Genomic DNA, 17,225 nt, shown 5'->3' with positions numbered 1-17,225 from the left:
TCGGTCACCTGCTTATGACATTCGTACATGGGAACGTTTGCAAGAACAAACTTCTTAAAATCTGAAACTTGTTTGACTCTGTCAATCTATCATCACACTTCTTTCTTCCGTGTTGACAGTTCAGAGTGCAGAATGAAATCTTAAAAACAAAAAAGACAAAATTGAAGAGGGTAACAAATTCAAGTAGGTCAGCACACAATAAAAAATACATTGCTGAAGCTAAAACAAACGAAAAATTTTCTCATGACACGTGTCCCGATGTGGTCTTCTTTTGTAAAACTGCATGTATATCGATATCCGTGCCAGTGAAAGTAATGTATAGGCCACAGAGGTTAAAGGTCAGTCTACTGGTACGGGATATGCAGCATCGTAGTAGCCAGCGTAAGCATTACTATGCATTCCTGGTGACTTAAATAGCGCAGCAGTGTCCGCCTTGTTCTCGTAGCTGACAAGTTGTTTGTTCGTTGCGTTCTCATAGCTGACAAACTGTCTGGTTGGATCCACTGGTCTGTGTGGGAGGAGGAAATGAATTTAAAGCATCTGTTTGCTACTTTCATGGTGGTTATGCAAAGCACACGTGTCGGCAATTTTCATAACCTCCTACCCGACTAAACGTGCGAACAGCAGAAGATCACTGACTTTCAGATGACTTCCGTGCTGTAAATTTCTATGGCTGTCAGCCACTGAACGGTTTATTTGCCAAGCGTTGCCTGGAAAAACTTGAAAGTCTTTTGAAAAGCTGCAGTATTCTAGCGTTTTCGACAAATGAACAGAATGGTTTTACTAATCCACCTGGTATTTCACAACTTCGAACAACACGCAAGGAGGACAACGACGCCTCACTCTCGCCTGCTTATAAGTATCCAGTGACTAAAATTGGCTGCCCTGAGAAAAAGAGTTTGTCATGTGATGAAAATGAACGCACGTCGGAATGTTTCTTAAAAGTCCCCCTGAATATATGGAGTTTTTCTATACGCCGTGAAGTCATGTCCACGTAATGGGGACACAGATCCCCCTATTTTGTCAGAAACAGGTGTTATACGGATGTAAGAAGCAGCTTGCCCTGGACCATTGCTATCTGACAAACTCGCTGATCTGACAAACTCGCTGATCATGACTTACCCCGACGCGGCATTAAACCGCTCCCGGACGGCTTGTTGGTCGATGAGGGCGCTGGGGCGCTGGACGTCGGTTCCTTGCAGCAACAACAATATGCCACCAGTACTATGATGATAAGCAACAGCACCACGCCACCGAAGGCTAACCCAGCAATCAAGATTATGTCAGGGGTATCTAGAAAATCAATTAATCAATTAATATTCAAAAACTCGCCTGGTCCAGGTGAAGGTGATAAACTGCTTTATTTTTGTTCTTGTTCTATTCACAAAATCATGTTTAAATGCCTTCTGGTCGGCCTGTCGACACAGGTCGTGATGTGTATGACTTCCAAAGGCATTGATGACTCTTGAGTTCAAGTTCAAGCTAGAGTTCATTTGTCAAAAAATACCACATACTGTAAACATGGCGTTGTATTTGGAAGGCTAAGTTAATACTTGATACTGGGTCTGCTATTATGCTTTCGAAAGTTAACAGTTACTGTGACAGTCGCTAATCATAGAGAGCTGATAGCGGTGCCATTCGCATGCAGCTGGAGTGTTACAGCATTTCAATTTTTCGAATAAAATGCGGAAATCCCAAGAAATCGAACCATGACAAAGTTATATGACGCAGCGTGTTTGAAATTCGCAAGCTGACTAGCGAAGTTTAGAAGAAACGCATTGCGCAGAAAGTGGAAGTGACTTGTAATTATGAGCAAGACCAATAAACTTTCGGCTCAGCATAATGCAGAATTAGGATGCCAGGTTACTTTAGAAGACAACTAGACCCTAACAAAATAATTTTATCCGCATATCTTTTTGAAAGTCATCAAGTCGTTTGATAAAAGTCTGCTCAGGAGCAATTTTAATTGCAAACATATTTACGCTAGCCATTATCAGTCTTCTATCAAAATTTCTTGTGTTACTTGTTACTCGGTCGTTACTTATAAAAAAAAGACAACTTCATAGGTTGCCGCATCCAATTTCATAGAGGTCGATATTGTGTCAATGTAAGCGTGAGCAAAGTATAGCAAGACTTGTAAAGGAGAAGAAAATAAATGATTTTGCATGAGTGCAATGATGTGAATAAGAAAAACAGGTAAATGAAAGAGGGAATCTAGAATCGGTAAACGTATTCTTCCGAAGTGGTGATTAAATATGTGAGAGTGAATCTCTCTCTGGTTATAGTTAGACCCCAGTGTGATTTCACTTATCCCTGTTGCCTATCACCGCAAAGGCGAAAGTCTTTTGTAACGTGAACAGGCATTGATTAAAGAAGATAAATAATTAATGTTTCCAATCATGACGGTTAATGAATGAGCAGGTTCATGACTCATAGATCGAGATCAAAATAACACATTAGCGTCGGCTCTCATCCACAAGACCGAGTAACGCACGACTAATGCGTATCACATCACATTGGGTATCTCACTGCATCATCATTGGAGAACGCCGTCGTGCACGCACCTGACTCGGAATCGGAGCAGTTCTCTTCGTCGGAGTTGTCGGAGCAGTGGTTGGTGCCGTCGCATCGCAGGCCATTGGAGATACACCTTCCGCTAGAGCAGGCGAAGTCGTTTTCGTGACACGGTCCTGTGCAGAAAAAATAGACATGAAACGTTCACTACACCACTGTATTGATAATACAGTTGCTTTTCTCGTAATAGCCGTAGACTTCACTCATCAGTGAATACCCGTTGTTACGTACACTCGTATCAGAGGGACCGGTCGTCACTGTGTGGCGAATGTACAAACGAGACTATTTGCTATCAGCTGAACAATAAATTTGTTCCATTGATATATAAAAGTACAGAGAATCAAACCAGAAAATTTTACTGACTGCAGATTGTAAGCTTGGGTGACTGTATTTTGTTGCATGTAATTCATTCGCAAGGAAATTTAGGCCTTGAAAATTCTTAGTTATATTTATATATAAGGGGGTTTCAATATTGTGCGCATTTTGCTCTTTGTATAACGTCTTTACAGTGAACACATCAGCACTCGATTCCCCATCAAAACGAAAGAGTGTACGCTAAATTTTTGCCAAATGCTCATAATACGAAGGACAGGACCGGAGTAGAGAGACTAAAAACACTGGAGCACACCAAAAATTTCAAAGTTATAAGGGAGAGGTAGAGAAGTGAGAGAGGAGAGACTGGGGACGGAATGAGCCATCGCAAATGTGTAAGGCTGGCTAAACAAACACATAATATAACGAATATCATACGAGAGAGTGAAAACAGAACTTAGAACATATGTGCAACTTACCACTCGGAATGTAATAGAGGGCAAATACGGCGCTGAATCCCTTGTAAGAGGTTGAGTGACTTCCAGTGCTCTCAAAAGTCACGTTTAGGCTGGGGAGGTCGGCCAGAGTCTCGATGCTGGGTAGGTAGTCGTTGTCACAGATAGTGTGAGACACAGTCCCAGTGCTGTCTGTCACTGTGATGACGTCAGACCCACTACAGTCTGCAACAATACCAGCCGCAAGAGGTACGGGCTATTGAAATTGATGTTGCATGTCTAAGAGTAGACGAAGTGTAGAATGCGCCTTGGGGACGTATATTCAAATCCTCAAACTTTTACAATTATTCTTTTCTAAACCACCACTTGTTGAGGCTCATTTTAAAGCTATTTGCATAACATTTTTTTTTATCTTCTTAGTTTTTCGAAACTTGGAAGAGTAAGCACGGGGATGGCGGCCATTTTAAATTTGAAATATCGGTACATCTACGGTAATTTGTTTCTCTAGTTACTGTACCAAAATTTGCACGGTTACCCCCTATTTTTCTATATACTTTTGATTTTGACAGATAATGGTTGAAAAGTGCCTTGATGAAAGTTTGAGTACAAGTCTCTCACTTTCGAGGCGCATACTACCTTAACATCAGAATAGAAATTATGGCAATGATGGGAAACAAATATGCAAACGCCTCCGACTCAAACCATGAACAATCGAGGGCGAAAAATACTGTCTACGCTCAAACTTTTACAGTATATTTTTGTCTCCCACACTTGTTTGAGCTCAAGTTTGAAGCACATTAAGTAAATAAAATTTTCATCGGATTATCGCATTCCTTTTTTTATTTTTTTTTCACTGAGTAAAAACAGAGATATATGGTGGCAATTTAGAATTTCAAGTGGTGGTCATTGTTGACTAGTTTGTTACTCTAGACCACATTTTGCACTGTGACCCCTGATTTTTATCCTTCATTCATAAGGAAGTTTAAACTTTCTGTGCGGAAAGTCTGAGCAAACGATTTAGTCTTGAACTTGAAAGGAAAATAGATCAATGTTAAAGAATTCATGAGAAGAATGTCATCATGTCACCGCAACCCAGCAGTGCAATCGAATCCTGTACGTTCAAGTTTTGTACAAAGAGCACATCAAAGATGATCAGTATGTAAGTTGCTACTGGAGTCTTTCTGATTTACATTTTCTGTGATAGCACTTGATTTGGCAAAATGTTGTCAAAGTTGTCCAACAAGCAGTGTTGTCGTTAGCGTATGAAGCCCTCCAGCTTGTCTCTAGAGAATTAATCGTCATACACAAAAGCATTTATAAAGTCGATGAGCACTTTACAACGGTGGCGGTCATTATACATGAACCATGTCGTGGAATTTGATGTAAACACTTTGATAAAAAAATCATATGATATCGCAACCTACCTTCAGAGTGTGCATAGAATAAATCTATGTCGGTGAACCTCAGGTAGATTTGGTTAAATGAGTGTTGGATGGGGATTATCAGCGAACATTGCAGATTGACGTCGTAGTAGCTAGGATATGATTCGTGTGACTGAATGGTGCCTCCGTATGCTGAGACTAAGTCATCGCCACAGACTATAAAGAAGAAAATTGCTATTCTATTTCAAAATCGTCCTTGGCTGGCTAGTAGTTTTATGCTGTGCCAATGCTTGGTCAAGTAGGGTGTTAGTACATGTTCCTCATTAAAATCCCATAAACTGTACCTTTTGGCATTTACTTGCCAAAAAATATCACCCGTTCTTGAGTGGTGCTTTGGATTCATATTATTGACAAATGTTTTCTTTGAAAATGTTTAAGTTAGTATTACTATCCTTGGTGCTGAATATATATATATATATATATATATATATATATATATATATATATATATATATATATATATATATATATATATAGATAGATAGATAGATAGATAGATAGATAGATAGATAGATAGATAGATAGATAGAAATATTGTCCTCGATGCTAAAGCAGAGCGTTATAAATAATAACACAAATTAAATCAAGTACGAAGTAATAATATTCAATTGATTATGATGCGTACCGTATTCTGCTAGATTTTAACATTTTGACCAAAGATATGGTTTCATGAAGGAGGCGTAAAGTTGAGTAGGGTGAATTTAGACAGAGTTCTCGTATAGTGTTTTGCAGTCATGTTTATAGTTTGAAGCAGTAGATAACAACCGTTTTATCAAAATAGAAGTTCACGAAGTAGAGCACCAATAGGAACAAAATCAAATGTACTTCACGTAGGTCAACATCGTTCAAGGTTAAATGCTTCTCGGAAGTTTGCATGAGGTTGTAAGGTTACATTTTACATGGTCACTGATATAATCTACAGTGTATGCATGGTGTCCTTATCTTCGTGGTCACTCAATCTGTAACCATATTGCGTTCCTGACGCTGGGTTGACCATCATCAATTTTTATTGTTCACTGTTGTTAGTTCAAATACAGGTAACGCTATGCAGGTAACGCTATGCAGGTAACGCTATGCTAAAATATAAGATTATACGAAGACGCAATGGACGAAATGGGAGTTCTTGAAGAAGTTACTGCCCTTCTAACTCACCAGAATACGTCTTGGAAGTCGCAACGCTGTACACCGCGTAGAAACCTCGGAGCTGATTACTTCCGTCCGAACGAAACTTAATGTAGAGACTGGAACTCGTGGATATGATAGGGGATGGTAGAGATGTTCCACTGTATTTTCCAAGACTTGTGGCTTGGATATCACTCCCGTCGTGCACCTCAACGTAGTCAAAAGTACTTTCGGTTGCAAACTCCAGAAACTCGAGCTTGAAACAGACAGAGAATTTCAATTTACTAAGTCGTTAATCAAAATACGATCTCTCTCTCTCTCTCTCTCTCTCTCTCTCTCTCTCTCTCTCTCTCTCTCTCTCTCTCTCTCTCTCTCATATATTGTGATAGATATTAGACATATGTTCACACATCGTACGGATTAACCAGGAAAACACTTGACATGGGTTTGATAAACAGAAAATTGACTTGCACAAATGAAAATTGGAAAAGGCTAATAAAGCCATAAATGATAAAATCTATCTATTTTAAAGGGAAAGGTTACCCAGGCTGGCGTGAACGTGAATGACAATGAGCTATCAGAAGATGGTCCCCGCTATAGTATGTGATGAAAGCGCCAAGCTTGGCGCTTTTTTCCCATGATTCAAATACATTAAGTTGATGAAGCCTTAAACTGCAAATTCAGCCTCTATTTTTGTGCGTTTTGTAAAAAATCGAGTGAGTTATGAACAGTGAAAATGGCTTTTCCGGAACCAAAGCTAGCACATATGAAAAATTAGCGTTGGTGATTTTCCCCTTTAATTATTATCGCAGGTTGTCCTGTCATGATCTTAAAATTAATTTTATCGTTTACTTTCTCCTCATTGACTGTTTCGTAATTCCTGAACATAAACTCTATACGCTTGCCGTGATTCATGCCACTGAATTACAAAAATCTTACTCTTATAGTGCTCCCCGTTGCCAGGGAGATGAGATAATAACATTCCCTATGCATAGGGTAATCCGAAGGGTACGACGGGGAGGTGAAAGACCCCATGTCTGTGTAGTGATCGCCACCACACTGTCCGTACGATGTTTGACCTTGCATGGTGCTGTACTTGGCGTAGAACCCTCGCGCCGTTGTGCTGTCGTCGGAAAAGAATACCAGGAGGAGGCTGGAGGCGGTTGACTGGATAATGCCCGGTATTTCTGTCCCGGAGTACCTTCCTATTCTGTACTGCGAGTCGTACACGTCTCCGTCATAAACATCAACGTAATCCTTGTCGTTTTCCTCGAGGTCGAACGTCAGAATTGGAGCTCCACGTCAAAAGGTAAAATAAAATGCAAAAAGTTAATTCCCTGTGGAAGATGTAACGACAACTATAGGTTGTATGTTTATTCTGTTTCGTTTTATTGCTTTCATTTGGTTAAGGAATATTGCAAGTAGAATAAAGGAAATAGTGTACGTCATAAACTGTTGGAAGTTACATAAACAGGGTTTAGAGGGTTCGCAACGTTTTGGTATCGTTCAGTTTGGTTTGGTTCGGTTTTTTCACTATACATTCAAAGTCTCAGTCGGTGAATTTATATTCTGATACGGTCACTGCTGTAGCTTGTATGGCCATGTTGCAGTGAAATTATTTGGTATGATTTGATTACGGTAACTGCTAGTGGAAAGTAAACGCCATGTACCGGGTCTATAGCAGTTCAAAACGAGCTGTGCAAACAAACAAGAATGACCAGTGCACTTAATGATGCACTCGCTATACCTCGTGCATATGAGTCAACTGGTTAACATCTCGTGTATATACCGTCCCTGGGTGTGGTGTATTGTTAAAATGGGGCAGTGTGACTGCGATTTTTTTAAATTAATCAGTTGCATTACCGTATAATTACCCTACCGTTTGAACTATGGTCTGAAGTATGTTAATAAGAAGTCCTACCACTATGAACACATCAAACGGTACACTTATAGTATAGTTGCAATGCTGGTCGTTGGTATAATAACTAGGATAGTTTGGCGACGCCAGCTCGCCGGACGTGTCAGTGTAAAACCGCCACAGTCACCCAAGGCCCTTCTTTCTGGAATAATGAAAAGGTAATGTTGAAATTAGTTATATCACGGTCCCTCTACAATCCAGGTCATATCTTGTGTCTCTGAATAATAAGTAAACAAGTCAAAATACATTTGCGAAGTTCACGATATCGGCAAATGCCGCTCACGGCGAGCCGCAGGTCCTTTTGCTGATCACTGAAGGTCTCTTCCTAGACTTAGTTCGGAAAATATTGCTAAATAAATAGCGACTTCAGATCTACTGAGCGTGATATTTTATGTAAATCACGACGAATGAAGCATGGGCAAGCAGTCTCATATATTATTGAGTAAATAGATCACGATATCCTAACAACGTCAGTATGAGCAAACATGTAGACTGTTGTCGTCAGATTTATAATAACGTATATCATTACCTCTGCTGCGAAGTTGTTCTCCGTCTACTTTTGACGAGTCATACTCTGCAATCAACGGCTGCGATAACCAAAACACGGCAGCCAGAACTGTCAAACGCAATGATTCACTCATCGTTCGATGAATTGGCCCTCTTCAAATTACTTGTAAACGATCAGTAAGTTTAAAATTGACTAGAATAGAAGAAACATTACTTCATAAGTGGCGAATTCTTTATGATAAGAATTCAAAGACAAGTAAGTTTTGTTGGCTTTTAAATGTGTATAGCTATGAGTCTCAGATTCATAAGGTTTCTTTCAATGAACATTTGAGAAGAAATCGCGAGAGAAAGCCTAAAAAGGTTAGAAAGTTTTATCCTGCTTCGTTTAGAGAAACCAAGACATGAATACTTCGCTAAATTGATCACAACGGGTTTGTGAAGTTTTTGCTTTTTATCTGTGCTTTGTTTTTTCTTCAACTCTATGCACTGTATCTCTATATTGAAGATAAATTTCATTTTCTGTTCGAATGTAATCTTTACCACAATCTAGACGCATTCAGTTTTTGCCGAATTGTGCGACTAGAAACCCAGGTCAACGAACTTTAACCAAACTTTTCATGAGTAATGACAGTAAAATTATATGTAATTTAGCAAATTTGACTTATGAAGCTTTTGAACTAAGGAAAAACCCTTGATATATTGATAATAAATATGTATTTTCTCTTCAAATTCACGATAGTGGTGCAATCTGTTTATGTAATTCTTATATCTGTTTAAGTTGTATTGATGTGATGGGCTGGATGCCTGAACACAATCAAGTTGTTGTTGTTGTTGTTGTTGTTGTTGTTGTTGTTGTTGTTGTTGTTGTTGTATCTCTATAACAGGTTAAGGCATAAAATGAAAGAAAAATACAAAGACGATTAGCGAGTGTGCTTTGAGTTGTTACAGTACTAATAAGCTGTGACATGTTCGGAATATGATATCCGACTCTAAGTGGAGCAGTCATTTAAAGTAATTCCTGATGGACAAAGGTTGAAGAGGGTGTACTTTGAAGGAGAAACAAGGTCATTGCCGACATCGTCCTCCTTTACCTTTACATTAATTGTGAAACGCATTTACTGACATGTAGAGCGGCGTAACCTACATCTGCAGGGTGTGTGCCAGCGGAGACGTATCGGATAGACTTGTGTAAGTTAATATGTGATGACATATATGTGAATCTATGGAATTCCAAATTACGAGCTGTCAAATTTTGAATCCTCACATGTATGATATTAACTGTGAGAACATTAGGTGCCATATTTTCTGGTACGCTATAAATCTAAAACGAATTCAAAATTCCACCGGCAGGCATGCTCACAATTTAGTTGTTGATTGTTAAATTCGTATGAGGTGGCTTTACAGAAAAGTATATTTGACTTGGCGTTCTTTCTACGCTCGAAATGGAATATGGACTCATTTATCATTGCCATGCTCATCATTGCATCTTCAACGTGACGACCAAACGATTCTTTTGTATTCAAATGTGTCCATTCGGTTCAATGAAGTTGTACAATAACCATCTAGTCGAATGCCTGTAAGCGACTTAGAATATTGACCCATTTGCCTCGTCGCCCTACACCACAGGGGTTGCAGAAATTTACGTCCCCAGGGCGAGGTGCGGGGGTAGGGGGTTTTAGTCTCGGTGCAGGTTTCTTCTCGCTGTGGTTTATTTTAATTTTAATACGTTTGACTATGATGTATTGCCAATAAAGAATAATGCCAACCTTTGGTGCCTTGGTCTCATGTTAGCTTTGGTTTTGTAACGATTTCTTATTCTCCTTCGCAGTGTCACGTATTTGTCCTTTGACATTCCTATGCGAAGTTTTGTAACTATGTTGCATCACGGTCCCTCCACAAAGTGGAGGGACCATGGTTCTATTATCTGGTGCGTTTGATTGCCTAATGCGCCGGGGTGAGCAAGGGTAAATTACTAATCTGTGGACGCTGTCACCAGATTATCACCGGATTAACTTTGAAAAAGTCAACAACGAACTCACCAGCGAGTCTTCTCTTAAAATAAGGTGGGTTTACACGTGTATTTTTTTAAACCTGAGGGAATCTGATTAGTCGTTCTGTAAATATTCCTTATCAGCGATCTAAGCGATCTCACGTTTACACGTCATACACAAGGTATGAATTTAGTTCGGGTCAAGCGCCCTCAGCGATATCTTGGCTAGAGAACGTTCATGCAGCTGCTGTCTACGCTCTTTTTGTGTTCTGTCAACCAATCGAGAAGCCTTCGACGAAGAAATTTACTAGGAGAGAATATTGTTAGCCTCGCCCCGTCTGATGTCGGTATCTATTTCATGTTAAGATCAGACTCTTATACCGAAAATTGAGACAGTCAAAGTTCCGGCCAATGCGACACTAGTAACACTGGATGTAATTTCCATGTTCACGACTACACCACATAATGAGGCAATTGAATCAGTCGGCAGAGCATTAAATCAGGAAAGATCATCAAACAATTACATAATCAAGTAACCACCAACGAAATACATGGTAGCTCTGCTAGAAATAATCTTAATAAACAACACATTTGAATTCAACGATGAATTCTACCGGCAAATATGGGGATGCTCTTACACGGAAATAATCTCGATGGGGTTGTTCGCCAGAAATAGCAGATATTACATTTCACGAGACAGAAATGAGAATAATACTGAAATGCAAACAACAAATACCGACCTGGCTGAGGTTCAGGGACGATGTTTTTCTGATTTTCATCGGAACACAACACGAACTCAATGAATTCATATCAAACATCAACAAAATGCTTCCTACTTTCAAATTTTCGTTTGAAAGCTCCTCTCAAGAAATCATATATTTAGACCTGACTATCTACAAAGGTCGTCGATACAACAAAGAGAATATTCTCGACATCAAGACACACACAAAATCAACAGATACTTTCCAGTTCTTACAAAGAAACTCATGCCATCCGGCAGCAACATTCAAAGGTCTGATCAAAGGTGAAACATTACGATACATCAGAACACGTAACAACGAAACCGATTTTACACAGAAAGTCACACAATTTAGTGAAAAAATTTAGTGAAAAATAACAAGACCGACAATATAAAAAAAAATGAAATAGAACGCATTATCAGAGAGACAGATCATAAAAGCAGGAAAAGACTGCTTGAACAACAAAAAGAAAGAGATAACGCCACCAACAATACAATAGTCTTCATAACAACGTATAGCCCGTACATCGACACGACAAAAATCAAGCAAGCCCTGACATAAAACTGGAGTGAACTTGAAAAAGACGAAACACTAAAAAACTGTTCCAAAACCAACCAATAATCGCATATAGAAGGAACAGAAATATAGGCGACACACTTATAAGCGCCAGACTTCACAAAAACTATAATAGCTCAAACTCAGGTTCACACGAACCCACACAAACACAACAAGATCAAACAGTAGACATTCTAGCTTCCCTAACAAACGTAAATGGAACAACATATTACCAAATAAAAACAATCAACCATTCAACACGTCTCACCAATCAAAAATGAATTTAAGCGACTGATGAAGAAAACTCTGTTTTCGAAACGTAGCGCCAAAGGATCGTAGTGTCACAGTAGTCTATCCGCTCCAGTGTGGATTAACACAAGACACGTAGATTACGGGTACGTCTCGCCATGGCTAAGCAACATTTTACATAAAACAGCCAAACATGATATACACTTATATTATACACAATATCATACACAAAACGCAAACAACCCAAATATGAACGATGTGTGGAGTTGCTTTCCCTTTACTACCAGTTGCTTTCCCTTTACTACCTACAACTCATCGTAAAATGGCATCGTTTTTCTAGCTCTGCCACCACGACGGTTGTTGTCTGACACGGACTTGAACTGAGCTCGCAACCGTTTGATTTTTGGTGGCATTGTTCCGCTGTCCTCTCGAGTCCCTTCTCCCTGGCCTTGGTAGCGACGTCTTCATACACTTGCCGATCCCTCGACGTGCCGTCCATCATACGGATGACGTTTTCGTCTCTCCAGATTGAAATTAGTAGCCTGATCTCTTCCTGTGACCAATTGTTGCCACGATCGCGAGAGCTTCTTACTTGAACACCGTCCATTGTGATAATGACCGAACCGAAGACAGGATATAGTTCGGCGTTTAGTTCGGTGTTCTGGTCACACCACACACTGTAAAAATAGCGGACGCTAGACGCGTCTTTACGCGTTCAAAATGTACGTGTCAGTGTTCAAATTTGAACGGCTAGTGTTCATATTGTTAACACTAGTGTTCATATTATTAACAATGATGTTCTAAACCTGAACACGTAGTGTTAACAACCATCTCCTTCAAGTGTTCAAAAACTCAGCATCACAGAAATTTTACAATACTGTAAAACAATTAACAATCTTTTGTTTATTTTACTTTACAATGGCTATATTAAATTTACTACTGCCTCGCTGTCCGACAAACGTACACGGATTTTGGTGTGACGAATTTCCCACTAAAGTGAAAAATATTTCAGGTCTACAATTGCTGAAAGCATGTTTTTTCTAAAAAAGAAAGTATACAAAATAATTTTACACGTTTATTACGTGTTGAAATTTTGAAAATTTGAAAAGAAAATCAGAAAACCACCATGAACGTTTTACTTTTAACATCGGCGTGCAAGAGGCGTTCTATTTCTAAACACTTGGTGTTCAAGTTTGGTGCCTTTTCCTATCCCATGATGCATCAAAACGGAAGTTGCGACATTTTTTCTTGTAAGCGCACCCTGAAGTCGTGATCGTACGGAGTAAGACCAGAAAGGGTAAGTTTTCTCTCCAAAATAGTAAAAGGTATAGGATTTTTAAGCATCTGTATTTTTATACTTCGAAATTAATCGTATTGTACTTTGAAATAGCTTAACTCCGTGAAAAAAAGCTTTTTTCTTTCAGTGGCTGGTATACCAACAACTAGCTGTGAATACGCGGTGGTACTTTTGGCCATGGCCTATCGATCGATCTCACTCGGGTCAAGGGTCATCTCAACTCAACTGTAGCGATAACCCTTGACCTGAGCGCGATCGATACGCCTTGCATAGTACCGCTGCGTAATCACAGCTGACACATGTCTTTTAGTAGAGACAATCGCATGTAAAACATCAATTAAACATAGTAGAGTATACAATGTATTGTTTCAGCATATGAGAGTTTGGCTTTTTTATTTTATTCAATTGATGACAAGAAGAAGCCAATATTTTCTAACAGTATTGAAAAGAGGCACTGTATATGAAAGTCTCCCCTTTTCCTTTACCTAATCAGCTCCTTGTCTTTCATGTAAAGTCTCATCTCGCCTTATTACCTATTGTTGCATTATTTTCAGGATGTAAAAAGTTGGATTTAACTGAAGATCGAAGAGTTGTTACAGAAGCTGGTTGTACAGATAATGAAGAAGATGAGTGTACAGGTAGCTGTCTGGAAACTAGCTTGAGAACCTCAGTTCATCTCTAATGTAGATTTAAACCTCCAAGGGTCAGTAACTGAATTTTGATAAGTTTCTGTATTTTTTCTGAATTAATCTAAGCTTTGGTAGCATGCTATGATCAACTAAATGTTGCCGGAGAATAAGCTTTCACAGACGTGTAGTCTCCTTATCAGATGCAAGGGTGGAATGAAAAATTAAAGCTGAAAGCGACGGAAAATTCAGAGTAAAAATGTCCACTCTGAATTACTGAATTTTGTGAAAGTTTCACTCTGAATTTTCTGTCACTTTCTGCTTCAATTTTTCATTCCCCCTTGCATCTGATGAAGGAGACTTAACGTCTTGGAAGCTTATGCCCTTATAAAATTTAGTTGATCATAGCATGCTACCAAACCTTAGAGAATTTTGTAATGTAGCTTAACACGTCTCTTGTTCTTAGCAACTGGTTTTTAGCTTTGCGGTCAGCTAAATAGGTGGATGTGTAGTATTGTCCTCAAATTTGTACATCCCAAGGTTTTTCTTTAAAACAGCCTGTACAAATCCTTTAATATTTGGATTACAGGTCCCCAGGGATTACCCTAATCACATATGTTCAAATTATGATGAACTATGCAAATTTATATTTTTGAGGCTAATTTTGCTATTTTTGGCAAAAATCTTCTTCTCTTTTACTGACGTCTTCAATATTTGGTAAACATGTCCCTAAGAATGGCCCTAGTAAAATTTGTGCTAGTTGTGATGAAATATTCAAACTTTTATATTTCATGGCAATTTTCGTCATTTTTGACACTATGACACTTTGACAACTTGACATGTTGTGTTTACTTTAGTGTGGACAACTATATACCATGTGCACTAGAGAAGCCTCGACTAACTTTTTTTTTCTTCAAAATTTACAATTGTCTATACAAGAGGAAATGTCTTAAGAAACCATCTTACAACAATGAAGTATGCATTTCATACATATACGTGTTTTCAACACAATAAGTAAGCCAAATTTTGAGCTTTCATTACTTTGTTCATATTTTTTAAAACGATCTACAGTGTTGATGGGGATTTTTTATTGCTTATGTTTTTGATTGAAGGGTGTTAACACCGTTTGTATTTTCCTCTGACAAACTTTACATACAAATTGGCAATGTTTATTTGCCCATTTTACAGTAATTGTATTTTACTCTAGAAATGCTTTGTGTATTTTTAGAATAAAATAAGTTTTCTGAATATCAGTGGTCTGTAATGTTATTTCAAGGCTTGAACACACCCTGAACGCCCAAAATTAAAGGTGTTCAACAAGCGCGCATCATGTGTTCTAACCTTTAACACACTTATCGTTGAACGGCGTCCGTGCGTTCAAAAAGTGTTACAGCCCTTTGAACGCGTAAATGCGTTCAATTGTTTGAACACATTTGATGTGCAACGTGTGTTCAGATATGGAACACCATGGTGTTCAATATCATGTCTGATGAACACGTAGCGTTCAAAATCTGCACACGTGTGTTCAAAATTGAACGTTGGTTGAACACGTAGTGTTAAATTTCTGAACGTCTAGACGCGTTCAAAAAGTGTTACAAAATGGCGTTTAATTGGTGTTCTATCCTTGAACACTTAACTTTACAGTGCAGGGTGTTGTCTAAATGTCCGTCCCCAGGGGTGGGTAGGTGTTTCGTTGTATTGCTAATAAAGATATATTCTACCAACCTTTGGTGTTTTGGTCTTAAACTTAGTACTGCCCTTGACAATCTTGCGTTAAAGGTATGGAAATCGATCCCAGGGCCTAGGAGTGGCACATGTAAAACAATGTGTACCTTTGCGTCAGAGGCGGAATAAACCATGAGTGTATCTATTTATCCAGGAAATCTTAATCCCGACTGCTATGTTTGTACGCATTAGAGCCAACCAACATTAGGAACACAAAAAAACAACACGGGGAACAAACAGGCAGTGGCTTTGAACAAAATCAATGTACCCGGTACTTCACCGATATTCGTAGCTTGACGCACTTTGAACATAGCTCCTAACAAGGGACAGAGGAAAGCCCATGGAACTACATGTACAACTATAACAGCCACTCATGTAGTTGGTGCACAGTGGAGATTTTTTGGCTCAAAAACTTTGACGGATGATGGACTGACCTTTCCCACTGCAAGCCAATTATTATCTTACTCGATTCAGCACAAAATTTTCGTATTGACTGTTGACGCGGTGTTTACAGTTGTTACGTGGTGGCAAATCCTAGTCGAATCGACGACTGCTGCGTAAACAGTCACTGAATAAACTATGAACGCATTTACGAGCACTGGATATTTTTACAGTTTTTAATCGAAAACCGTCCGTATACGCGTATGACAGTGACAAAAACAACACAAGGAATCTGGCATACATTGTTACTGAATTACTTTGACAAAAAAAATTCACCTTAATTCCGAACGATGATCATACAAAACTCTACAGGTTTCCGGACTAAACGACCCCAAACCGACCGGATCTCAGTCAAATGTACCGGGCTCGACGTCTACTCTGTCAGCGTCAACTCAAACTTTCATTCCAGACAACTTTACCCAACAAACTGGCAATATACTAAATTTACGTTGAAAAAAATTCAAACTGTGTATCGTATTGAAAAAAATCTTACCGGGGCCACGGAGCCAATTAAAAAGCCAACAAGCCCCAACAGAATCATTGGAATGATCATTAGTGTGCAAGGTCGCTGTATTATATGTCAGGGTAAAAAAATTATAGCTTTTTCAGGACGGTGGAAAAGGCGGGGCAGAATTAGACAAGATTACGACCAATGTGTTACCGCCGATGGTACATAACGTACTGTTGATACCAGGTAGTTCGGTGTCCAGTGATAAACACGATTCCTAATATACCACGGCTGTTGATTTGAACTGCCTCCGATCGAAAATTGTCAATACAAAGACATGATGTCAATAATTTTGCGAGATTTTAAGTACCCGCTGTCTTCTCGCCAAATAGCTGCGATCAAGATTGTTATGATAGAAGTAATTGACCGCCGAACACCTGCTTGCTCTTCTTATACAAGTGTAAAAATGGGTTATTCCTGCTGAGAAATACGACAGCAAATATTGCAATGTGAATTTCTTACTATCTTCCTCGCAATGATTTTTTCATCTGTGTCTATTTTACCATGGTTACTGGACCATTTCTGACGATTTTTACTGACAAAGAATCAGTTTACACTTATCGTGGGAACACATTGCAAACACGTTCAAAAAATTTTCATCACAAGAAAGATTACCGTAATCCCCGTTTCAAAGATATAGGAAATGTATAATTGGTTGTTTATCATGAACAATCCCGAACTGCAGCCTCTAACTACAAAATGATTTTTCTTCTGAACAACAACTGTTCCCGACAACTTTACAATCGCACTCCGGTCATCACATG

The 17,225-nt window shown here is 39.0% G+C and overlaps 1 protein-coding gene across 1 annotated transcript; it reads right to left on the bottom strand.

The window, feature by feature from the left end:
* Window positions 1–339: 339 nt before the first annotated feature.
* On the bottom strand, window positions 340–12,471 carry LOC139148546 (uncharacterized). Its single transcript, XM_070720033.1, has 11 exons — window positions 12,174–12,471; window positions 11,759–11,818; window positions 9,065–9,205; window positions 8,353–8,439; window positions 6,845–7,200; window positions 5,936–6,161; window positions 4,766–4,939; window positions 3,366–3,566; window positions 2,565–2,690; window positions 1,123–1,293; window positions 340–503 (listed from the first exon to the last, which is right to left on the bottom strand). The coding sequence occupies exons 1-11, from the start codon at window positions 12,469–12,471 to the stop codon at window positions 340–342; spliced, it is 2,004 nt and encodes a 667-aa protein (XP_070576134.1).
* Window positions 12,472–17,225: the final 4,754 nt, after the last annotated feature.

The sequence above is a fragment of the Ptychodera flava genome, chromosome 13, assembly GCF_041260155.1.
Source record: "Ptychodera flava strain L36383 chromosome 13, AS_Pfla_20210202, whole genome shotgun sequence".
NCBI classification, from domain to species: domain Eukaryota; kingdom Metazoa; phylum Hemichordata; class Enteropneusta; family Ptychoderidae; genus Ptychodera; species Ptychodera flava.
This window is presented reverse-complemented; position numbering and strand designations above follow the sequence as displayed.

Excerpts from the sequence above, each read along its gene's own strand:
- LOC139148546 (XM_070720033.1), bottom strand. The coding sequence starts at position 12,471 with ATGGACGGTGTTCAAGTAAGAAGCTCTCGCGATCGTGGCAACAATTGG. Across the intron at positions 7,201-8,352 it reads AGAACAACTTCGCAGCAGAG|CTCCAATTCTGACGTTCGAC; the intron begins GTAATGATATAC and ends TTTGACGTGGAG. Across the intron at positions 6,162-6,844 it reads CAACGGGGAGCACTATAAGA|CTCGAGTTTCTGGAGTTTGC; the intron begins GTAAGATTTTTG and ends GTCTGTTTCAAG.